Source organism: Protopterus annectens, chromosome 13.part0, assembly GCF_019279795.1.
Source record: "Protopterus annectens isolate FY-2018-M chromosome 13.part0, PAN1.0, whole genome shotgun sequence".
Taxonomy (NCBI): Eukaryota; Metazoa; Chordata; order Ceratodontiformes; family Protopteridae; genus Protopterus; species Protopterus annectens.
The window spans coordinates 1,047,001,487-1,047,027,137 of NC_056747.1; the positions used below are offsets into that span (position 1 = coordinate 1,047,001,487).

Here is a 25,651-nt window from a genome sequence, read left to right on the forward strand (position 1 = left end):
TCCCATACCCTACTGCTTTCAAAACTTTCTTCCCTTAACCTCTTCTCTTTTACTATACTATGGTTCTCCAGTTACCTCTCCAACAGATTCCAATCTGTCAAATGGCTTTCTGCCTCCTCCCCCTTCCTCCCAATCCAAACAGAAATCCACCAAGGGTCAGTCCTTGGACCTCTCCTTTTTAATATCTTTACAAATAACCTACACACTTCCTGTCCAAATTCCTCACTAATGCAATATGGAGATGACTCCAATATTATCTTATGCTCTGATAACCTTTTCCACCTCCATACTCTTACTCAAGACTCCCTCCTTTCATTCAAAAAATGGCTGACCAATATCAACTACTTCTCAATCTTACAAAAACAAAACTTCTGCTCTTCCTCCCCAAATCACTACAGCAACACAAAAATACCTTCACAGTATCTTCTCTTAATAATACACTTACCTCTGTTGAACCACATACAAAACTTCTGGGTGTAATCATAAATGACCATCTAATGTTTGACATACTTATTCAGCAAGTCATCAAAAAGAACCACCAAAAACTTGGTCTGTTATACAGACATAAAAAAATACCTCATTATTAATGCTAAATGTTCTCTAGCACAGACGTTCCTTCTCCCAAACTTACTTTATGCAGCCCCTATTCTTACCAATATTCAATACAATCTATTAGCTAAACTTGAAACCACTTACAACTAAATATCCAGATTCACTGCCAACCTTCCCTATCACTCTCACCACTGCACAGCTTTTAAAACCTACAATGGCTTCAGCTACATAACCAACTCCTTCTTCCCCAATGCCACCTCACACACACCATCTAAAACCTCCTGCTGTCCTGCCCTCACAGACCTAATTACTCCCTACTCTCCTAAACATAACCTACACAACACAGACCTACAACTCTTAGACATCTACAAACCAAATAAAAATACTGGCAAACCTTTATATAGCCACTCCATTACCAATGCCTGTAACAAACTTCCCCTTTCTCAAAGAACAAATGGCAACTTCCTTAACTTCAAAAAACTTCTAAAGGACTTATTTACTAATTCCTGGACCTGTCCTTGTCTAACTCCCACCTAAACTACTCCCTCTCCTCTTCCCCTTCTCATCTCAGCTCCCACACTTTACCACAACTACTCACTTATGGTCTTTATGATTTTCTACCCACCTTGAATTTCTCCCTGATGGTAATTGTTAGACACAGTCTAACTTTTTATATTATATTTTATATAATTAATATCTACCATGGCTGTTTAAACCCTCAGTATTACTCTTGTAATCAAACATGTTCATGTATAAGTTGTATTATGTTCTCCTGTATATATACACATGTATGTTAACATTGTATGATGTTTTGTTTTTGTATTTGTTTATCTGTGGAGATTTTCTCCTCAGGTCTCTGCTGAAAAAGGGCTCTGCAGCCCAGTCAGATTAACCCGGTTAACAAATGTCAAATAAATAAGTAAATAAATAAATTATTATTCCCACCTTTATGTATGACAGCTTTTTTATTAAATGTCTAGTTCCAGTTTTGTGTTACATGCATGCACTGCTTGGCTGGTTAATCTTTTTTTTTACCCTCCTAATAGGAACAAATGTTCCAAACTGACAGCTACACACACACACACACACACACACACACACACACACACACACACACACACACACACACACACACACACACATGAGTTAACCTAAAAGAAAAGTTATCCATGCTAGGATGCATACTACAGCCTGTTGTTCTATTAAGTGCTGTCCTGTTTTGTCTTATCCTTATAGCTCTCTCAGCTGGGAAAACACTTGAATACTTTCAGAAAACATTTTGTCAAACCATGTCTCCTTATCAGATTGTCTGCTAGAGACATGTGAACCCGACACAACATTGTTTACTAGAAAAAAGCCTTATAATGTTCAATATTCTTTTTTCATTTACTTTCTTTCTCTTGAGACCTGTTACAAGAGTAAGCTAATGGCCTTATCCCAGTCATTCCCCTATGTCAGATCTTTCTGACACTGCAGTGCCTACATTTCTTAAAACTGAACAAGGAGAAAGAGAGAAGGGAGTAAGAAAAAAAAAGAAAAAAGCAGGAGCACCTATATACAGTACATTAGCATCCCCATTACACTTAAAAATAACTGAAAAAATACTTTATAACATGGAAAGAAAATCATGCACTATTTAAATAGTATTAAGAAAAAATGGTTTACATACAATTGACTTTCTCCCTTCTCTTGCCCTCTCCTGAGTATTTTTTCTGAACATTAATGACATGAAGTAGGGCATATGCTTTACAGTTCCCTACAAGTTTAACAAAGTGCAAAAAAGTCCAATATTTCCAGAGTTTCTTGTTCTGTTATGTTTCACAAATATAATCAATGTTTTGTAATTCCACATTTGTCAGTTTCGAAGTTACTGATTTTATTCTCCAAACGTTAATGTCATGAAGTAGTGCATGTGCTTTAGAGTGCTCCACAAGTTTAACAAAGTCCAAGAAAGTCCAATATTTCCAGATTTTCTTGTTCTATTCCTATTCATCCCATCTCCCAAACCCTGTCTTTGCTTCATTTCCAATGTACTCTCAATTATTCTAGTCAACTCTTCTGCTTTTCTCCCTCTCTGAAGCATTTTCCATTGTCTTTCTTTGAAAGACTGGAAAAGCTTTCACTGGCATAGTCTCTCTGTGGTCTTTATTGCCAGAAGAAGAAGAAGCAGAATCTGCTTCTGTTTCACAGCTCACTTTTTGTTGGACAAACATTTGTGTTCCTTCCTTAGCATGTACTTCAACAACAAAATATTTTGTTCCTCCAGGGAAAAATATTTTGAAGATAGCTGGGTACAGCAGTTTGAATCTCACACCTGCTTCTCAACATTCCCTGAATAATGGAATACATTTACTCCTCTTCTGCCTGGTGTACAATGAGTAGTCATTCTCTAAAGACATCTGCTGTATTCCACTTTTAGTATTTTGTCCTTCTGCCACAGTTTTGTCAGAATCAACTCCTTCTGCTGGTAAGATTGCATCTTTATGATTAAAGGTCTAGGTTGTTTTCTTATAACCAGGTTTGGAGCATCACACAATGTGCCCTTTCAATTAACAATCCCTGATGTGGAATACCAGTCCAATTGCTTATTTGTGCTTTCATAAAATGATTACAGCCTGTTCCTTCCAGCTCCTCATTTACAGCAGAAAATCTCAGGTTTTCCCTATATGCTCTGTCCATCATTTTTTGAAACATCTCTTCTTGTGCAGTTTCATATTCAGCCAGCATTTTCTTCATTTTTAATGTCTGAGTCTTCCAGTTTTATCACCTTATCTGAATATTTGTTTAACGCTTCTTCCATTTTTTTCTAGCCTTTTATTGTTCGAGTTGCTATACTCCATCAGTTTTTCATTTATTTTACCAAGGTATGTGTGCAGTTGCCTTATACTTTCCTCTAGGTGCTTCAACAAAGTATTAGTTTAAGGGTGTGCACACTTATGCAACCAGCTTATTATACTTTTTTATTTTTATATATTTTTTTCAACTAACAGATTTGTTTGTTTTTCAATTGAATTGTACAGGTTATAGGTCACATTAAAGGTGGGAAAAGTTTTGAAATGATTTATTGTGGCCTCATTTTTTTATAGCACAAAAACCTGACATTTTAAAAGGGGTGTGTGAACTTTTTATATCCACTGTATATAAACATACCATGTTACAGGAAAATATTATATAACTCTGCAGGATGTGTTATTGCTCAGGATATGTGATTGTTTGCTGTCAAGCTGCTATTACAGGCAAAAAATAAAAATTTAAAGCATAGACCTATAACTTTCTTTTGTCAGGCGAACAGCATCTAGACAGCAGCAAGATATGAAAAGGTAAAACAGATTTTTTTCTGTGCAGGAATGCCAGTAGAAAAAAAAACAATTACAGTTAAGCAGGCTGTACTTGTACTTGTTTTCTTCTGCTACTTAAGGAATTACATTATTCAGCTGGGAATGAGATCTGTTGTCTGCAGTTTAAATCTTGAGTTGCATGCCAGGAAAGCAACACAGACTTTTTAAAAGGAGGTTTCATCTTGTTGAAGCTGTGCTGACTGTGTATGCTCCAGTGATGACCCATACAGAGATATGCCTGCAGAGATCAAGTGACGGCTCCCTCTTTCTCTGAAGACCCAACTCAAAGAAGCCATTTTGAGGAAGAGAATTTCTGGTGCTTGTTATATTTTACACTTTTAAACAGTGGTATACACGGCGTAGTAAGTCATTTAGCCAAATATTAGATAGAAAACATTTAGCAACTTAGTTTTTTCCTAAAAACTATCAGTTAGAATCTTTTATTTTATATTTCTCAGTGCAGTATTATACCTTGCTTGCATATTTAAGATTCTTATAATGCATTCTCCCGGATCATGGCTGAAAAAGATTCTTACAATGTATTATTTATTTTCTCTTAATAAATAATTGTATGTACTTAGGTTTAAAAACATGTGGCTGTTTAGCTGTTTATTTAGCTACAAGAATAACTACTAAATGTTTTTGACTAGTTCTTGGGATCCACCTCTGAAACAGAAAGACTTTTCACCTATACCTACTATCAGTTGTTATATTTTATTTGGGTTATTTTTTAATAGTGGAACAGTGACTGAATTTTGCCAGTATAGATTTAGATAGTGATAGTTGTACACTATAAAAGAGGGTTGTAGGACCAATAGGTATGAATATCCTCTTCTAGAAATTTCTGTGCATGTCTCTGTGTATGAATGCAAATGTTTAATTAAGTTACAGTTACTGTGCATAATCTAGGGCTATAATGCCCAAATTTACAGTAAAGTAGGGACGGGCTTGAGAAGCCAAGGCTGGAAACTCTCCTCTGTGTTTTTTCAGCCTGGCACCTAATCTGGTGTTTCCCAGAGTGACAGTACATATTTTACATGCTTGTAGGGCCAAACATTGATGGCATAGTCATTTATACTGATTAATATTTACATATATTTTTCTACCGTATGTTTAGTCTTGTTTACAAATACTTATTTGGGCACTGGAATGGACAGAAGGATTGGAACCTCTGACACTCACACTACTGGTGCCAGTGATGTGGATCATGTGACCAAGGCCTTCATATGTGCTATTGGATATTTCTCACCCATTATTTATAAATTATATAATAGCAGTTAATTTCCAAAACTTTAAGGATTAGTCAGGCATACAAAGCATTGAAGGCATTAGCTATTGAAAAAATAAGTAAAATTACATGGGATTGCAGTACTCAATTAGAAGAAATAACTTGGAAGTGTATTTGCCAACTGCTGAGCTATGTTGCCAAATCTAGGAGGTTTAGAATTTTTTGCAAGCAAATATTTACACAAGTATTTTTGTTTTTCCCAAAAATTATGACAAAGGTTTTCAACTGTGAAGTCTCATTATTGAAAATATGAAGTAGGGCAAAGTGCTTCATGGAAGCATATTTGGTAATGTTCAGGCATGAATCGATTTAAAACCAATTAAAAACTTATTATCAGGGGTAATACGTGAAACTACAACATTTACTAAGACATTAACATTTCTAGGACAAGACAAACCCTGTCGATATACTAAATTAGAACTGGCCAATGTCATTTCTGTTAATGTTAAATATCAACAAGGCCATTACAAAGAAATGAAAATTAAAACTGTCTCCAACCTACCCATGCACCAATTTATGTACAGATGTTTCACATACTTCTTTAATAAACTGTCTGTACATTTCCTCTATATCCATTTATGTCTGGAAACTCTGGGAGTTCTAGGTAAACAGCCAGCTTTTTTGATAGTACTCAAGTGTCATCACTTTTCCGAAGTTAATCCATAATCACTGACCACTGTAAAGTACAGTTGTGTAAAATCTTACCATAATAGTAGATGTCCTTCTCTTCACTGTTGCAGTATTCTTCACTGTAGGCATCTCCTGCCAAGGATAGCCTAACACCCAGCCAGTATACCAAAGCCTTTAGATCTTCTATATACCATACATCATATGCATGCTCCCCGTTCAGGAAATACGGCATAAAGGTGACATACGGACACAGTTACCCAGAACTGAATTGCCCCAGTACAAAACAGTCTCCACAGGACAAAAGAGGTTATCTACGTCCAGAAGGAGAAAATGCAGATGGACAAGGGAGACCCTCTGTCAGGAGGACAAACAAAATCCAAAAGAAAAAAGGTGGATGGAGGGAGGGAACAAATACTGCAACAGTTAAGAGCATGACATCTACTGTTATGGTAAGAGTTTACACAAATGTACCGCGTCTTTCTATATCATTTATGCAGTATTCTTTACCACAGGGAGAGTACAAAAGCTTAAGAAAATGACTGGGAGGTGGAAGGCTGGGAAGAGCCCTCAACAAACCAAAGCAGGATGACCCTAGCAACACCTGCTCTGACCCTAGAAGCCATATCCAATTTATAATGCTAGTAAATGTATACACTGAAGACAAAGTAACAGCTACAATGATGGAATTGGTGTCTAACCCCTTAAAGAAAGCAACAGAAGAGGCAACAGCCCTACTTGAGTGAGCTCTAACAGAAGTAGACAGACATTTGCCATTAAAAGAATAACAAAAGGAAATGGCCTTAGAGATCCAGGAGGACATGGTTTGGTAAGAAACAGCAAAACCCAATGTCCTGGTATGAAAAGAAACAAAAAGCTGGTCAGACGTATGAATAGCCTTAGTTTTATCTAAATAAAACATGAGCTGTCTGGGCAAATGCAAGGTATGTAGGACCCTGTCACTAGCAGACTGAAGAGAAGGAAAAGCAAGAGAAGACCACTCTTTAACCACTTTGACCATAAAAGAAGGATTAATATGAAGTGACCCCCTGTCCCTATGAAAAAAGGAGGAATGGCCATTGGGCTTGAAGCTCAGAAACTTTCCAAGCAGAAGTAAGAACAAGCAATATGACAGTCTCCCAGGTACATGTTGCAGAGAAGCTGAACCCACAGGCTGAAAATGAGCCTGGATCAATTTTTCTAAAACAAAATTATGGTCCCAAAGAGGGAGAAACAGGCTTTCCTAGGGACCTAAGATGCAGTACACCTTTAAGAATCTGTTTGACTTTAAATCGAGAAGCCAAAAGAGGATTCAAGGGCAGACAGGCAGAAATAGCTGACAAATGGGCCTTAACACAAGAATAAGCCAGCTAGACTGGAGCAACTCACACAAATAGGAAAGAACCATAGGGACCTCCACTAAAAAAGGGTCCTGGTTATGATCATGGCACCAGACAGAAAATCTCTTCCATTTGGACATATAAGACTTACTGGTTACAGGTTTCCTTGCCTCCTGTAAAATACTGAGCATGTTGTCATAAAAGAGGTGCCTAAAAGGGATCAAAACCCTATCATCCACAGTGTGAGTTGAACAGTGGTCAAACAAGGATGGATAAGTGACCCCTTGTCCTGTGTGAGGAGGTCCAGCCAATGAGGTGACTTGTGGTGATTGCCCTCAGCCAGATGGATTAAGAGAAGGGACTAGTGCTGTCTTGGCCAAAAGGGAGTCACTACAAGATTCTTGGCAGTTCCAGTGAAATCTTCTACTGGACTATTGGAAGTAGGGAAAGGGGAGGGAAGGCATAGAGAAGCATCCCTTTCCAAGGAAAAGAAAGGGTGCCCATCTTCCATGCCGGATGGCATGGCCCTCTGGAACAGCAAAGAGGGAGCTGCCTGTTCAGGGGAGTTAAAAAAATCTACCTGAGGAATACCCTACAAAAGAAGTATGTCCAGCAGCACATCTCAGTGAAGCAGCCATTCATGAGCCTGTGTTTTGGGCCTGCTCAAAGTGTCTGCCACTAGATTGTGCTCTGAAGGAATATATATACTACTTTAAGAGTTAACTAGATGAGAGTCAGATGCCAGGCCTGAAGAGCCAGCCTGCAGAGAAGGTAAGACTTTGTGTCCCCCTGTTTGTTGATATACCACATTACTGTGGGGTTGTCCATGTAAACCTTCAGAGGACTGGGACAGAGCATCAGGTGAAAAGCCTGAAGGGCCAGAATAAGGGCTCTCATCTCTTTGATGTTGATATGGTCTGACCTCTATATGGGGGCCAAAGACCTTAAACTTTCAGTGACCACAGGAAGCCTGCCCCTCACCCTATGTCTGAAGTGTCAGTGAGGAGTTCTTGAGAAGGAACTGGAGGCTGATAAAGGTAGACATGGGTTGAGGGTAAGCTGTTGAATCCAACACTCAAATTCCTGCTTCAGACTGGAAAGGACAGCCACTCTGAAATCCAGAGGGTGGCAATGCTGAAGCTAAAGTGACTTCGAGGTACAATTAAAGCTTCCATATGTGCAGTCTGGCAAGAGGGAGCATCGGGATAGAAGAAGCCATGAAACCCAGAGCTTGAAGAAACTCTCTGGCTGGAACAGCAGGCAGAGGGTGACCAGTCTGAAAGACAGCTGTCAAAGACAAAAACGTTTGGAGGTAGAACAGAGGCAAACATTGGCACTATATGAATACTACAACCAAGATACACATGATCTTGACAGGGAGTCCGAACAGACTTTTGGAAGTTGATAGTGAATTCTAGACTTTGAAGGATAGATATGGTGAACTCCAGATCCTGTAAGAGGCAACTAGGAGAAGATGCCTGAAGTAACAGGTCATCTAGATAAAATCCGAATGCCTTGAAGCCTGCAAAAGGCAATCACAGGAGACAGACATTTTGTGAATTCCTCTGGGACAGTAGAGAGGCAAAAGGGTAAAGCAGAGAACTGAAAATGAGAGGAAGAGACAGAGAAATGTAAAAACTTCCTGAAGAGATGGTGAATAGGGATATGAAGGTAAGCATCTTTCAGATCCAAAAACACCAGAAAAGCCTGGGGTATTAAAAGAGGAAACAGGGTTTGAAGAGTAAGCATCTGAAAAGAAGGGACCTTGAGAAAGGTGTTGAGCAAGTAGAGATCCAGAATAGGTCTTCAAATACCATTCTTTCGAGGAACCAGGAACATCCTGGAAAAAAAATCCCAATCCTACTTGGAATGAAGGGACAGGCTGAATAGTTCCCTAGTCCACAAGGAACACAAGAACATCTGAGAAAAGAGGACGTTGGTCCAGAGGAGGTCAGAGAATCCCTGAAAAACATGGGAGAGAATTCCACACCAGGAAGTAACCCTGACAGATTATAGATAGAACCCAAGAATATGAGGTGATGAGAGAGAGAGAGAGAGAGAGAGACGAAGGGACAGAGGGAACCTGGATGTTGGGTTGGGGGGGCAAGAAGTCAAAGAGAGGCAGGCTTGTCAGATAAAGGAGACTTCTGACCCACAGGAGCCTGAGAAGACCTAGCAGGTGGAGACTGCCTACCACTCTTCCTGCCATTAGTGGCCTAATAAGGCTATCAACAAAAGCAGGCTTAATAGGATAACTCCTCTGGAACCTAGGGATAGGAGTTACAAAAATATGTTTAAGGTCTTGCAAAGCCTTACCTTTTTCTTGAAGAGACTTAAACATATCAGCAGGAGCAGTTTCATAAAGATTATTATCCAAAGAAACATCCAGCAACTTGGCCTTAATGTCCTCAGGTAAAGACTGTAGATGAAGCCAGGAGTAATGCATCATGACAGACCCAAAGGTGGCAGCTCTAGAAGAGGCATCAGTAGCATCACAGCTGTGCTTGATAGAGTGGCAAGCGACTTGAGAGGTAGAACCCAAAATAGATAAAGCAGAAGACTTACCTTCAGAATCAGGGAGATCAGAAATAACCAGACAAGCCTGGACAATCAAGGCCAGGGCATATTCAGTCATATGGGTCTGGTAATTGATGGCCTGAAAGGCCAAAGTGGCAGCAGTGTAAACCTTCTTACCCCTCCTCTCCATTGCCCTACTATCCTTATCTGAAAGCAGAAGCTTGGAAGAGGGCAGAAGCTTAAAAGGTTTGTCAGAGGAAACTAACACCACAGCAGGGTCAACAGAAGAGCACAAATAAAAATTGACAATCCTCAGGAACTTCACAGAACATGTCAGGTTTCTTTGAAGCAGGAGGCTGAAAATCAGGAGACTTATAAGCAGCTAAAAAAGTGTCTAACAAAGCAGCCAACACAAGAGGCACTAAAAGGATTAGGAGTGTCCATCTGAAGCAACTCATAACACCTTTCCTGGATATCAGACACTTGAGAAAAGACCCACTTAAAGTATTCCATCATTCTAACTATAGTGTCTGCAAAAGATAATTCTGCAGAAGGAGACTCAGGACTAATAGACTCTTCTTCATCAGAACAATAAGACAAAGGCTAAGGCATGTGAAAAGAGTAAAACAAGGACCCATCATCAGAATCTGAATCCTCATCTGAGGAACTGGGTTCCCTAGTTCATTTTGGAGTTGAAGTCCAAGGGAGAGTAGGCACAGAAACCCCTTGGAGAGGCTTCTGGACCTTTAAGGTATTAAACAGGCCCTGATTAGACTCCTGCTATTCCCTTTGAGGATCCCTAGGGTGCACAGAAGTGTGTTTAGTCTTCTGCTTTTTTCTCGGTAGGAAAGACACCCCTAGCAAACACCAGAGGTTCCGACCCTTGATGAGATTCAATAAGAGTACCCGTAAACTCTTCCCTGTCCAGAATCTGAGGAATCCTTCGAAAGCACTCTGAGATGACCAACTGCAGTTCCCCATCAACATCCGGAGCAGACACCTGCAAAGCCTCAGAGGACATGTGGAAGGAAGGATCCATGCTGGCCTCCAAGAAGATAATGGCAGAGGAATCCAATGTAGACAATGAATGGCCTACAGAGCTATCACCCATTTCTAGAGAACCATCCAGTGGAGAGTGGATATCCAAAGAATCTGGCTGAGATTTTTTGGCCTTTTTCTTACATAACTGTACCTTGGGGTTAGAAGATTCTTTCCTGGTTTTCAAGATAGACGGCGAGGGAAGACAACCATCTTCTAAGAGTCTTAGGCACAAACACTTTTCAAATACTATAAGATATATGGTCATGAGAAGCACCCAGACAAAAAGGACACAGTTTGTCATGATCCTTATGAGGAATCTACCCCCCACACTAACATTTTCCCTTTTTTGATGACATTAACTCTTGGAAACCAAAAGAAAACAAGACCAAGAGAAAAGACAAAAAGCCCCCAAAGCAGTATTTAACTGATATCTAGGTATTCAGCACAGCAAATGGCTGTTCAGACCAATGAATAATGTGATGCATTTGGACTTTCAACAAAGATGCTCTTGGTAACTGTGTCCATACATCACCTTTATGCCCTATGTCTTGAATGGGTAGCAAAAATATGATGTACAGCATGGCACATACAAGATATAAAGGTTTTGATATACTGGCCAGATGTTAGGCCATCCTTGGCCAGAGATCCCTACTGTGAATAATATTGCAACAGCTAAGGAGATCTTTAAGACCTTCATTTGAGAATTATTTACCGTATCTACCTCCCTCATTTCAAAACCGAATATTAGCCATCTTGAATCAAAACTTCATCATTGGCATTTATATTGCTAGCATCCAATTACTATACTTGCAACATCACTTGTTTCAGTTACAGAGCTGAGCTCTATTGTACTATCTATCATGGAGTGTCTTCATTTCATACGGAAACAACACTGTAGCACCCCTGGAAAAACAGGGGAATTTACACGGTGTCCTGGCCAAATGCCCCATAGTCAATATGAATAAATGTATGGGCTTCATAAAAGTAAATAATTTCTAATGGCACTAACATGTCCAACAAAAGTAAATAAATATATCATTATATGAGTCATAGTGACCATTGTGACCAGTTGTATTTGTCCTTTTGCACAAATTTGTTTTACTTCACAGAAGACTACTTTTTCCTATTTTCGGCCTGCTGCATGACTATATATATTCTGCTGCGTGTTATTTTCTGCCAGATGACTTTCAAAAGATCACATCGTGATCTTAGACACTTTAAAAATGTGAGTATCTCCCAGACTTCTTGTTTTGTCCACATGTCTGAGCATTTAACCTCCACGTGTAAATCAATGGTGGAAGTGTTCTGATGCTCCTTTTTTCTAAGATACATATCAAAGTACCTGCCCACTGGTTTTCACCATGTTTGATCTTTTCTTGTTTTCATTAAAATCACACTACAAACTATTTTTTACATAAATCAAGCAAGACTCATAATTTTAAGTTACATAACAAAAATGTGACTTCAACAGAGAAACCCAAACTGAAAATTAATAGACAGCAAGTAAGATTCAATGCAGAAAATTAAGTAAAATGCTTTATGTCCAGGGTAAACCCTCCAAACTCATTTTCACTAGTTGTTGCCCATGTCACTACCCTGCCTTGAATTTTTTTCAATATTCATTGTCCAAGGTCATCCAACCTACCTTCTGAATCCATGTTCAGTGTTTGTTACACAGGACTACATTCTACCAACTCCCAAATTCATGTTTAGTATTTGTTGCAAGGGCCACTCCTACTTCCCAAATTTAACACTGTGCTTGTTGTCCAAGGCTTCCTTCCCCATCTCCTGAATGTACATTCAGTACTGATTACTAAACTGTACATATCCATTATTAATAAAAAAAAAAAAAACCCTGCCTGTCCAGCCATTGGTCAGCTGTCTCCACTCAGAACTATTCCCCGCTAACGATGAGGGTGTCCAGTCTCTATATTTATGTATGAATATAAAATAGGCAAGGACAACTGACCATTCAGGTTGCTATTTACGTGTGCATCAAAAGTGCCCCACACATAGTAGAAAATTAGTACAATCCATCTAGATATGACATTTAGTGACAGATCCCTATTCCCTCAGGCCCTTCAAAATCTCACTGGCTGCCACTTTTTTTCTCTCACCACTAACTAGCAAAGGGCTTTTCATTCCACAGGTTGAATACTTCCTCCCACTCTTTTCAATGACATATACTTGTGATCAAAAGTACAAAGTAAAAAATTAAATCAATCACTTCATTAATCCGACACCCATTTTTTGACCAATACTATTTGAAACTCAAATTTTGTAACAGACTACATATTGTCCTACATGCAACACATTGCACCTCCAAATATCACCTAAATGCTACTGTTACTCTACTTCTGTCCAGCTATAAAGCATTCACTTAAAATACCCATTCAGGTGAGCGCACTAACATTTACAGTTTTGTTTGAAAGTACCCTGAACATTTCATTTTCCAAGTTGAAATCAATCAGTAAGCCTTTTCCCACCCATCAGAAAGGTCCAATGTAAATGTCCTACCACAGCAGATTAAAGATAAAGAATATTTATTTAATAAACAATTTGTATCTGTTCTGTCAGATAACATCAGCAAACTGCAGTCTATCATTGTTGAAAAAAAAACATTTGTAATGATAATTGCAGCTGAATGTCGTTCAAATACTTTTGTTAAAGGTTAGAACACCTACATCATAGTGGCTGCAAAAGAGTCAATAAAACCTGAAAAAGAGAATTTCTTCCCAACAGCTAAATTATACCACTGAGAACACCTGAAAATATGCGTTTTAGACATTTATTTTCAACAAATGTCCACGGCCCTCTCAAAACGTAATAAATGGGACTCAAAATCTCAACATATGACATAAGGACTGCATCCATCTAAACTATGACACTGAATTTGTGCAACCTGAATCCAAAACATGATTTACAGAGCAACCATGAAATTACACTTATAATTATACAATGGTACATCACAGTTTGATAGAAGGGCTCCTAAGCTGCCTACCCTGAAAACTGTGTATCAAAATTCCACACTGTTTATTTATTTATTTATTGATTTACACTTTGTTGAACAAGTTAGCCACCCTAGGCCAGTGGCCTCTTTTCAAAGGAGACCCAAGGTGTTAATCATACTGACTAGGGGAAATTTATCCAGGGTACCAGACAACTTCTCCAACTCTTTTCAATAAATGCCATGGGATCTTTTATATCGACCTGACCTACCGCCATCTTGTTCAAATTATGGCATGGTCAGGAGTCCAACATCCCCCTTATGGTGCTCTACAGTATTAGAACTGGAAAACAGATAAAAAGTCAAGACCCTTCAAAATAATTAGTTGGCTAAATAAATAGAGGAACTATTTCACATTAAAATACACTACAAAATATACTTGTCATGCATAAAACACTAAATACAAAATTCAGACTTAGAGAAAAAAATATAGATGCCTAATTTATAAGAGTGATAAGGTATTTAGGGGTGTGTTTCATGAAGTTATTGTCTCATACAGATATAAGACAGTTACTACTCAGGTTTGTCAGGTCATTTGTGACAACGATGCTCATGGTCTAATAGTAATATCTGTACCATGCACACTCCACATGCCACATGAAAAATTTAAATTAAAAAAAAAAAAGAAAAAAACATTTTTTGCAGGAGAGCAAACACCTCACACGCCCTGCTGTATTAGCTCTGAAACTGCACAATTTAAGGAAAGTGTATATGCATCAGCCCGAAGAACTGTGTGATCTCAAACACTTGTCTACAATTTGCATAGATGACCAGACTGCATACATTAAAAAAAGTCAACCAAAAGTACTAGATTCGACCATATACATGTACCTCATATACATATGTGTGTGTGTGTGTGTGTGTGTGTGTGTGTGTGTGTGTGTGTGTATGTGTCTGCGCACGAATATATATATATATATATATATATATATATATATATATATATATATATATGAGTTCATAATTAATAATCATCAGTGACTGTGATCAAAACACAAAACACTGAACAAACGCATTGATGATTACCATTAATCATCACAAAAAATTATCAGAGAAAAGTAATTCACATGTAAGCCAATAGGTTACATTTGTGATTATCAAAAGTCAAACAACGTTATATGGGGGTCCCCCCACAACCTTGGAAATTAAATATACTAACTTCAGTGTTGCACAAACCAGAAGAAAGGGGAAAAGCCCTTGAATTATGTAACGCTTTTTCTATTGTTACAGAATTCATCCTTTATCACAGATGAAAAACACCAGCATTTCAACATGCAATGAAATGCATGAATGCATGCTACAATAAATCACATAACACCTATATATATATAAAAAACAACGTTGAGCAAGTAGTGGAAAATTGAAACTAATAAACAAAAAGCACCACCACCTCCAGGCACAAATAAATCTGGTCCAGGCTAGGATGAAACGCTTTATTCTCCACAAGTGAGACCAAACGAGTGTTCACAAACACGCCACCAAGTAACATAAAACAATAACGCTTAGCATACAAACGTTTTCGTCTTGAACTTCATCAGTTTAAACATCCATTTTTTAAAAAACACTATCTTATATACTAATCAACACTTTCAAACTGTCCAATCGTGAATCATTCCCATTAAAAAACAATTAATGTTTAAAGACAAATGTGCTGATTAAACAATATTGATGAATGCATTTAAAATAAAAGGATTATACATATCAAAACTTTTAGAAACACATTTAAAATGAGTAAAATAAGATAAGCTTGATGTGGTTTGAAAAACTATGAGGTTGTAATCATTAAAACACATTTGAAAAATAATGTATGTGTAGTCTCTAGCCCAATTTAATCTAGTAGATAGTGCCATCTAATGACATAACTTGATTTCACAAGCGTTGTCTGAAATTTCTTGTAAAAGTTTAAAAATATAAAACTCTAGTGAAGAATCACTGATTTGATAGAACTTGTTGATAAAAATACAAATACATAAAAACAAAATAAATAAATAGATAAAACCAAATAAAATGTTTAAAACATCTTGTTAGAGTTTTGCAGCTCTTAGTTTCAACACTGGTGGGACATTGTGTATTTTATCGGTGAGCTAGTTTGCAACCCATCTGACAATATATGGGTTGATCTCCATCTGGGTGAGATTTTCAATGATGCATGAGTGGTGAATAGTGTCAAAGGCCTTGGCCAGGTCCAGATAGGCCATATGCATGGATTTGCCTTTGTTCAGGGCTTTGGTCTCAAAGAAGTCCACCAAATTCAAGTGGCAAAGCTAAACAGGGTTGGGTCAAGTGTTTGGAGGCCTCCTATATCTTTGTTGATAAGGTCTATGATTATTCTTTCCATAGCCTTGCAGATTAAGCTGGTCAGGTTTATGGGTCTATAGTTCCCAGGGTCTGTTGCGGTGCTGCCTTTATGTAATGGGATGATGGTTGCTGCTTTCCATTCAGCAGGTACAAAACCAGTACTTAGACTGTGGTTAAAAGGAGTACCCAGTGGTGCCCAGTGGTGCAGCTAGTTCCTGTTTTAATCCATTTAGAATGCAGCCTGGGATATGATTAGGTCCCACAGAGGCAGTTTCTTGGCTTTGGAGAGAGCATTTATGACCTGCTCCTTGGAGATACTAGGCAGAGGGCAGGTGGGAGGGATGCTTTGGGGATATGTGGCAGGGACAGGGGGACAGAAGTTCTCAATTAATCTGTCAGCTAGCAGGTTGGCTATTTCGGCAGGTTCAATATACATGATGCCATTAACAACCAGTTCTGTGCAGATTTCAGTTTTTCCTTTAAGGTTTCTGATGTAACTAAAGAAGGCCTTATGGTTATCCTTAGTGAAGGAGACTAATTTAGATTCATAGTTAGCTTTAGAATGCCTTATGAGGTGTCTTATTTGCCTGTTTAAGCTGAAGAGGGAATGCTTCCAGTTTAGACACCATTCCTTTCTGCTCTTGGAAATCAATTTCTTTCTCTTATTGTATAACTGTTAACAGTGGATGTTCACCTGGCAGTCTTGTTCTTTTTTAAGGATCTTGTTTTGATCGTATCAGGTGTGGCCAAGTCAATACATTTGTATAGATGCTTATGCAAGGCATTGGTGTAAATCCCAGTATAGGTGTCCATGTTATCAGTGACAGTAGAGGCTATGAAGCTATTAATGCTGTCACATATAATGTTGTAACTGGCTTTGGATTTTTTTATCTAGTTGCTGCTAATGGGGCACAGGTGTTATTGTTACTTCTAATAAGACTGATTTATGATCAGACCTTACTAGGGAGGGCCACACACATGGGGGTGGTGCAACAATCACCATGTTAGTGAGCACCAGATCCATAATGTTTGGGCCCCTTGTGGAGATGTCAACCAACTGATCCAGGGCATTGGAGTTGATGAAGTCCAAGAACCTTTGGGTAAGTGTGTTAGTACACATATAATTTACCCAATTTATGGATAGGACATTAAAGTCACCTAAAACCAGGGTGTTTGGTTGTATCTTAAGTGATTCAAGTAGACCTAAGTATGCAGTTTGGGTACCCTGGTTCATAGAGGGGGTCCTATAACTGTCAATAACTTGGAGATGGGTCTTACTTACAGTCAACTGGACCTGGGTTAGTTTGAGGGGGTTGTTTTGTTTAACCAGTCTAGAGGTGTATTTATCTTTGATGAATATTAATACTCTACCGCCTTTAGTTCTCAGACTTTCAGTTTGTGGTCGGAATGTGTGGAAGGCATTATAACCCAGTATGTTTGGGGTGTGTTCCATGGCTCCAAACCAAGTCTCTGTGACTGCACAGATGTCAGCATCTTCTAAGGTGAGAGCTACTTCCAGTGAGTGCAGTTTTAGGTTTAGACTCCTAGCATTTAGCAGCATAACTTTGAGGTTGCTGTTTGAAGATATTTTTATGTTGGGAATTTTGTTGTTGTGACACTGCCTAAAAAGGCACTATTGGGGAGGCAAGAGCCTTAGCCAGTTACTGAAATCCCAGAGGTGACAGATGAAGACCATCTCTGGCAAAGCAGTGTGGTCTATCTACCATGTCAGGCTGACAGGTACTGGATCTCCTTAGAATGACACCAGAAATTAACCCAATTGTTGAAGTCAATCATTCTTTGTTTATATTGTAGTATCATCTTAGGTGAAGGTAGTATGCTGTTCAAACCTAGGGACATACCTGCCTGAGACACATATTCAGAGAGCTTAGTCATGTCTCTCTTCATATAGTCCAGTGAGGTACTTCTGAAGTAATTCACACCAACATGAACTTTGATGCAGTCATAACAGTACTTTTTTTGGAGAGACTTGAGTATGTGTGTGATCTGGCGGATCCTGGTACCCAACAGACAGCTGACAGTAACCTTTTCCTTGTCCAGTCTGGTGAGTGGGACATCTGTGTGTCTCACTATAGAGTCATCTATGACCAAAACATTTGGTTTAGATGTGCTTTGCCTTAGGGGGTTGTTTGGTGAGACACTTGTGCTTGTGGTTTTATGTGTATTGAGTGCTGTAGGTACTGTATTAGGTGTAGCATGTTTGTGTTTTGGAGGTCTGTGGTGTTTAGATAAATGTCTATTGAGTACGTCCGCATATGATGGTTTGTGTTGAGTTGTTGAGAATATGGTTTGTGCAGAAGCTGTAGCATGTGGTCTGACAACCTGTTCAGTGTCACTGTTCTATGAATGAGAGAGCAGGGACTCCAAATTCTTAGAGTGTATGCATCTCTCACAAATTGCACTTGAGTGGTTTAGTAGTAGTGAGTTGTCAGTGTACATGAGGCAATTGCTACACTGCCTCAGGATACCCATGGCAAGGCAACTGGCAGGAGAAATGGAGGAGAACAGACCATCCATAATACTAGGTGTAAATCTGCTTACTTTAATGAGGAAGGATGTGATTTAATTGGAGGCTTAATGCTAGGTCTATACTATTGGGGCTGTCAAGAGGTACAGGACTATTAGGGATTAGGAGATTTCAGTTAAAGTGGCAAATGCTGTAGAAAGCCCAGCTGAGGTTCCCTCCAAGCAGATAAGTGCAATTTAAGGGGGTCCTTATTTGCAGCACGGGCAGCTTCTCAGGGAAAATAAATCTATTTTAGCTTTTGCATCTGTAACCGCCAACGGTTACCTCCACTGTACGGTGCTGTGTGAAGGTGCGCTGTATGCAAACAGATGCCTCAGATTGCTCAGATGACGATAGTAGAGCAGTGGCTGGTCACCAAACTCTGTGAAGCTGTGTTAAAAAAAACATGCAAACCCACGCAAACATGGTGCTTCTGCACCAGCTGTGAAAACCCTTTATTAAAGCAAGTTAAGCAATTTTTGAAGAAGCTGGCCAATGGAAATGCTCACTACTGAGCCTTATTCCAACACTCTCCAACTCAGATGTGTCCTTTGTTACACTGTTCTGCCACAAGGGTGCAGTGGGCCCCCTCAATGTAAGATATCTGGTTTTAGTGCTTAGATAATGCTAAACAGTTTAAATTTAGCAAATCTGAATCTAGCATATGCTATAAAGTACACAAGTACTAGAAAATGCAAAGTGCAGTAAAAACAGTCTCAAACTACAAACAGTTGAGACAGTAAAACAGAAAAATTGTTAAAAATGGCTAAAACAGTTAAAAGTAGGCAGCAATTCAATAATACACAGTTTAAAAGTGCAGTACAGTGACTACAAATACTTATTTTTCTGTAGATTTAAAAGGATGCCTTGGATTTGGTTTGGATTCACTCCAGAGATCAGAGAGAGCAAATGATGAATGACATAAATCTTTATACAAATTTCAAGTGGCTTAAAGTGGGTCAAAGCAGTGGTTCACTGAGCTTCCTTATTACCACTCAACTGGCAAACATTTTAGTGGTCAAGCACAAAATGACTGCAAGACAAATTAATTTGTGTGTAGTGATAGCGCCTATTGGTAAATCACTACCTCCTTTATCACAAAAACTTTTCTTTAGAGAGGAATGCACTATATTTAGTTGTATAAAAGCCTGTGGATTTAGAGCACAGATAAGGCAATCATTCATAAATATGTTCAACGAAGTGTAAAACTACAGTGTTTCACTTTTCAGAATGTTACACAAAGAAACTAGCATATTGTGGCTGCATATAAAATGCATAAGCAACACTTTTTTAATGGACTGTTTGGATTTCACAGTTAATTCACAGTCACAGTAGTTAACCACTAAGCCATCATAGCAATAGCAACAATTCATATTAGCTTATTCCAGCATTGTCTTGTGTTTTAAACAGTGGCAGTTCATGATCTGATATTAAATTTGTACATAGTCGAGTGAGTTTAGAGTATTCATGTTATTGTAAGACAGAGGAAAATACAAAACATAATTTGGTCGTGTGCTTGCCTCAGAATACAACTGCCATTTATACTTCTGTATGTTTCATATTCAAAGTTTAACATTATTGACGTAGTTTGGAACTTCATATACTATATTTCCTATTTTTTTTTTTTCATTTTAATCTAGACACATATCTATTTCATAAATAAATGGAATGAGATGGAGTTAAATGGAATGGATTATTTTCATCTTTGGAGAAGATTTAAACATTTATCCTTCCAGCTTGTATATATTAAATATGACCAGGAACAGAATTACAGTCCCTGGGATTCTGATAGACTTGTCATGATATGAAAGACTTATTCTGCAGTGTAGTAAGCCTTTCTGATTCTTCAACAAGTCTTTTATCTTCAGATTGCTGGTTTTATACAATATAAAAATTGTCTAGGCAGTTGAACATTCTCACAAACCTTCACCTTACTTAATTTTTGATTCTGTGTCTTTGCTTGGTAAATCTGCTAGCACATCAAACCAGTGTGGGGATGACAAAGCTGGCAACGAACAAATCCTGTCCTTGTGTGCATCGCATATGACAAAACTGCAGTTTCTAATCCTCATTAGCTAGTGAGTCACAAACAGTTACACCACACACACATGCACATAGCCTACCACAATGAACAGACTTCTAACAGAAGGCTATTTGAAAGCATAAGAAATGAAAGGGTAAACAGTGCCATGCTTTATAATAGGCTTGTTATTTACAGTGAGACATGGGGGCAGTGGGGGTGGATTAGCTTAGCTAAATAAGCAATGCTGTTGTGCTACGAGCTAAGTCATAAGAAATATGCATGCAGTTTTGTAAAGTGTTGTCCAGCAGCTACAGCAGCCATCATGTATTTATCTTGTTGCCTTCTATTAGGCAGAGGCAGTGGTCCCAGAGCATGCATTTATAGGGCAATTCATAGGACTGACTCACATATTAAATACATTAGGTTTTGTATACACTCATAGAAACATTAAAGCACAATGGCCACTTTTGTAATTGTAATAAATTCTTCTGGATATATGGTGACAGTCGACAAGATACTTCTAGGGATTCAGAATGCGTCAGACTGTAGTTATAAATGCCACTGTACCCTCAGCAAATGAATATGTCACAGTGTCATGCAGTCAATTTGGTGTTTTTTTTAATTTATATATTTGTTTTATGGTCAAGTGAAAGTATTTATCTCAGATGCTTTTCAGCCACCACTCAGAGTAAATGTGGTATATATGGGCAACTTACAATAGACAGTGAATCAGGATGTTTCTAGGTTAAAGCTGAAGTACCCAGAAAAAAAACTCACTCAAACACAGACAAAACATGCAAACTCTGCACAGACTCAGAGCCAGGACTCAACACTGGGGTCAAGCAGCAGTGATCTTTAACCACTGATCTAATAGATGTTCTGTCATTTCTCAGTCATAATTTTAGAACTAATTATATTTTTTCTAAAGAAACAAATAGAGAAAGAAGGAGGGGGGATCATTTTACAGTTGGTGACCATTTTGGCAACTAACTTTCAGAAACTGGCAACCAAGAGTCTTTACTCCATTCCACTATATGAATGTCTACCACATTTAATTAATTTCTACGAATTTATGGCAATTTTATGGCAATAGTTTTTTGCACTCTACTAGTATTAGCAAGAAACGGCTACATATACCTAGTTTGCATATATTAATTTCCATTCGAGCTGAATTATCTTTGGTTCCTATGTATAATTCTGAGAGCAGTCTTTACTCTCTTCAACTACAGTTCTAATTGACTGACTTGTAAAGCCAGCTAATATAACTCAATGGATACATTGCTATATTCTGGCACATTCATTAAGGATCATTACAGTTAACTTGGGTGCAAATGTCTATGCATGGAGAGCACAAAGGTGGGGAAAATAAGTTGTTTTCAGGAGGTCATTTTTTGGCTATGTTAACAGATAACATGTTGATCAGGCAAGGCCACACATAATTTTATTCACCTAGACTCAAATTTAGCCATAAATTACTGCATGGTCAGTCAGGAGTAGGCATCCCGAGCACAAATATGAAAGAGTGGTGTATAAGCTCATTGTATTTGGTATTCCCATGGGAACCAGCAGAAGAAAGTATCTTGATTAATAACATCATATTATATGCTGCTTAAGAGTTAATAATTGGTTCTTGCAAGGCTCCTGAATGACCAGTACAAGCCTGCTGCCGACTAGATATGATAGTCATCAAGGACTTAGTACCAACAAAATAGATTGCTGCTACTCCAAGTCTACTACAAGGTCGTAGGTACGGAAGAAGGTATATAGGGTTAACCACTGGAAGGAAGTTTATTAGTAGTCATTCTGTGTTGTGAAACTGAGTGCTTCTGTGCCTGATAAGACATTTCCTGAACACCTTTGGAAACTATCGGCAGATATCAAGCAGTCAGAATTACAATCAGTATATCTTCTCTGGGTTATAAATAATGTATCAGAAAAGTCAAAAGGTAAGGTTTGCCTTATTATGCTTGGAAACATTTTAATAAGACAAACCTTATTTTTGTTTTACTTCACTCACAGGATTTCTTTCACTCGAGTAGATCTTTGATGGTAATTTACACAAATATACTTGCTTAGGGGACTGTAAAAGGACTTTGCTAAATGATTTTTTGAAAAATATGGATTCACATTTGTGCAGGCCTGTGTATGTGCACATTTGTATATATATATATATATATATATATATATATATATATATATATATATATATATATATATATATATATATATATATATATATATATATATACACATATAGAGAGAGAGAGAGAGAGAGCGAGAGAGACATCATAACCTAGTACTGAGGAAATGTAGGCTTCCAGCTTTAAGGGTAATGCACATCTTAGATCTGATGAAGCTCTGACAAGGGCAAAAGTATTCATCTCTTGTTTCAATGTAATAACCTGTGGTTTAAACAAACAATACCAGTTTGAGCCCTATTTCATTATTATAAATAAGAAAGCAAAGTGATGTTTGACACAGACCTTACATAAAGAGTTTTTATATGGTCTGTTTTAATAATCTGTTTGTCAATATGAAGACCAATCATTCATGCGCAACTAGTTTCCCTTTTTTGTTTAAATTCACACATACACAAATGTGCGTGCATGCTTGCTCGTGCACTCTAGCATGTGTGTGCACACACAGATGCATGCAGGCATATATATATATATATATATATATATATATATATATATATATATATATATATATATATATATATGTGTGTGTGTGTGTGTGTGTGTGCGCTTGTCTTACATCTTGCATGCTACTCTCTCCAGAGTTAATTTCTCTGTCTTGTTCTCACTGAGTTCTAGTATAGATTCCCTTATTACCCTGACACACACACACACACACACACACACACACACACACACATATATATATATATATATATATATATATATGCATCATGTCCAAGTATCACTCTTTGCAATTTGCCTTCCTAACACTTAAACATCATGCAAGAGCACTCGTGATTTTTGGCAGCCTGCTAAAAAAGAAAGAAAAGTAGTTGTATAGAAAGGAGTTTAGTTTGCATTTACCTGAGAATACGACTCTTTTCTTCTGCCTCTTCTTCATCCTCACAGCAACAGCAGAAAATACGGGAAAGAGCACTTTTACCCGCCATCTTCGCACTTATTCTTCCAGTCTTGCTTGGTGATAGTGCAAAGCAATGGCCAGCATCAGGTTAGGTGTTCTAGAAATGATGCCCACTGCTGGTTACAGAGCCTGGGATCAGGGAGTAGCTTCGATCGCTTCTAATCAGACTGTAGTCTTATAGAAATGATGCCCACTGCTGGTTACAGAGCTTGGGATCAGGGAGTAGCTTCTATCGCTTCTAATCAGACTGTAGTCTTATAGAAATGATGCACACTGCTGGTTACAGAGCCTGGGATCAGGGAGTAGCTTCGATCGCTTCTAATCAGACTGTAGTCTTATAGAAATGATGCACACTGCTGGTTACAGAGCCTGGGATCAGGGAGTAGCTTCTATCGCTTCTAATCAGACTGTAGTCTTATAGAAATGATGCCCACTGCTGGTTACAGAGCCTGGGATCAGGGAGTAGCTTCTATCGCTTCTAATCAGACTGTAGTCTTATAGAAATGATGCCCACTGCTGGTTACAGAGCTTGGGATCAGGGAGTAGCTTCTATCGCTTCTAATCAGACTGTAGTCTTATAGAAATGAAGGCACATTGAAGCAGAAATGCACTCTCAGGAAAAATCCAAGTCATAAGTAATCATGTGAGGAAGGAATTCCCTGAAGCTAAAGTCAAAAACACTAAGGTGCTTTCAACAGACTATGAAAATACGAAACACTTGCAAAGAACACTTTGTTTCAAGACTCGGTGTCTGCAGCAGAAAATAGCTAGTTTATCTTAATTATTTGGTAAATAAAATAAGGTTATTATGCTGATCCAACAGACCTTTTCACTTATGATCTAGGATGGAATTTATAGTTGTTTTGTGGGAGGGTGCCACATGATTTATAATGTATTGAAGACAGGGATATTAATGAAGGGATCACAAAAGAAACATAATTAGTTAGCAACAATATGGTGAAATGCAGAAAAGCAATTGATACAGTGTCTCAGTATTGTTTGGAGACGGCCTTGTTTACCTTTGCGATTAGAAAATAATGTATTGCCTTAACCATGATGCTGTATTCAGACTCAACAGCTAACTTAAAGATGGACGGTGTTTTTCTCACTTATCTTGTTTATTGTTACCAGTTTTACCTGCCATATACCTGGAACCACTAGCTTCAATGACACATAAATCTCTTACATGGGCATATAATGTATGGGTTAATAAAATGAAAATATTATTGTTTGTTAATGATGTTTTGGTATATTTGAATAGACCTGCTTGGGATCTGAATATGTTTTTCTTATTTTGAGAAGTTTGGCATCTTTTCAGGATACAAGATCAATATAACCAAAACGACATCTCTTGCCACAAATTATGTACCAGAGGAAAAACCGAGCTAAGAGTATGAGATTTTTTTCTTTTTTTTTGAGTTGGGGGGCACATTAAATATCTGGGAATTTTGTTAAGGTGTCAGTACAAGATTCCATTAATAAAATGCATGAGGAGAGAAGTGGAAAATCACAGGATTGGAGATACACCAGAGAGGGTAAGCATTTATTTATTTTTTCTGCTGCTTCCCGTTATATTTTCTAATCTCTGCCAGTAGAGAATTTGGGCCACTTTGTGAAATCAGTTAAGTAACATAGTAACAGAGATAAAACAACTGGAACTGAGATCTTTAGAAAAGGGTAGGACCAAACTACACAGGAAAAAAATAGGAATTGTGGGAATAATATATACAAGGGAGGAATGAGGTTTAAAAGAAGGCAGAACTTAAATGAGCTATGTAATGTTTGAGTGAAAATGATTGGATACATTATATGTGATGCATAATGTTTGCACCTGGGAGTGTGTCAGTATGGTTTGTGATGTAAAATGCTTGCAACTAGGATTTTGTCGGTGTGGTTCATTTTCATTTATATGTATGACTTTGAAGACATATTTTAATTGGGATGGCGGAGCCTAGAAAATCTTAGGAACTGTGGTGATTGGGAAAGAAGTG

The 25,651-nt window shown here is 38.1% G+C and overlaps 1 protein-coding gene across 1 annotated transcript in view; it reads right to left on the reverse strand.

Annotated features, from left to right (window-relative positions):
• The window catches only part of LOC122788109 (melanoregulin-like), a 264,965-nt gene extending 240,727 nt beyond the window's left edge, over positions 1-24,238 (reverse strand). The window contains exon 1 of the mRNA XM_044055043.1: positions 23,603-24,238. Within this exon, the coding sequence (XP_043910978.1) occupies positions 23,603-23,688 (86 nt within the window). The 5' untranslated portion in view covers positions 23,689-24,238. The remainder of the gene's footprint in view (positions 1-23,602) is intronic.
• Positions 24,239-25,651: the final 1,413 nt, after the last annotated feature.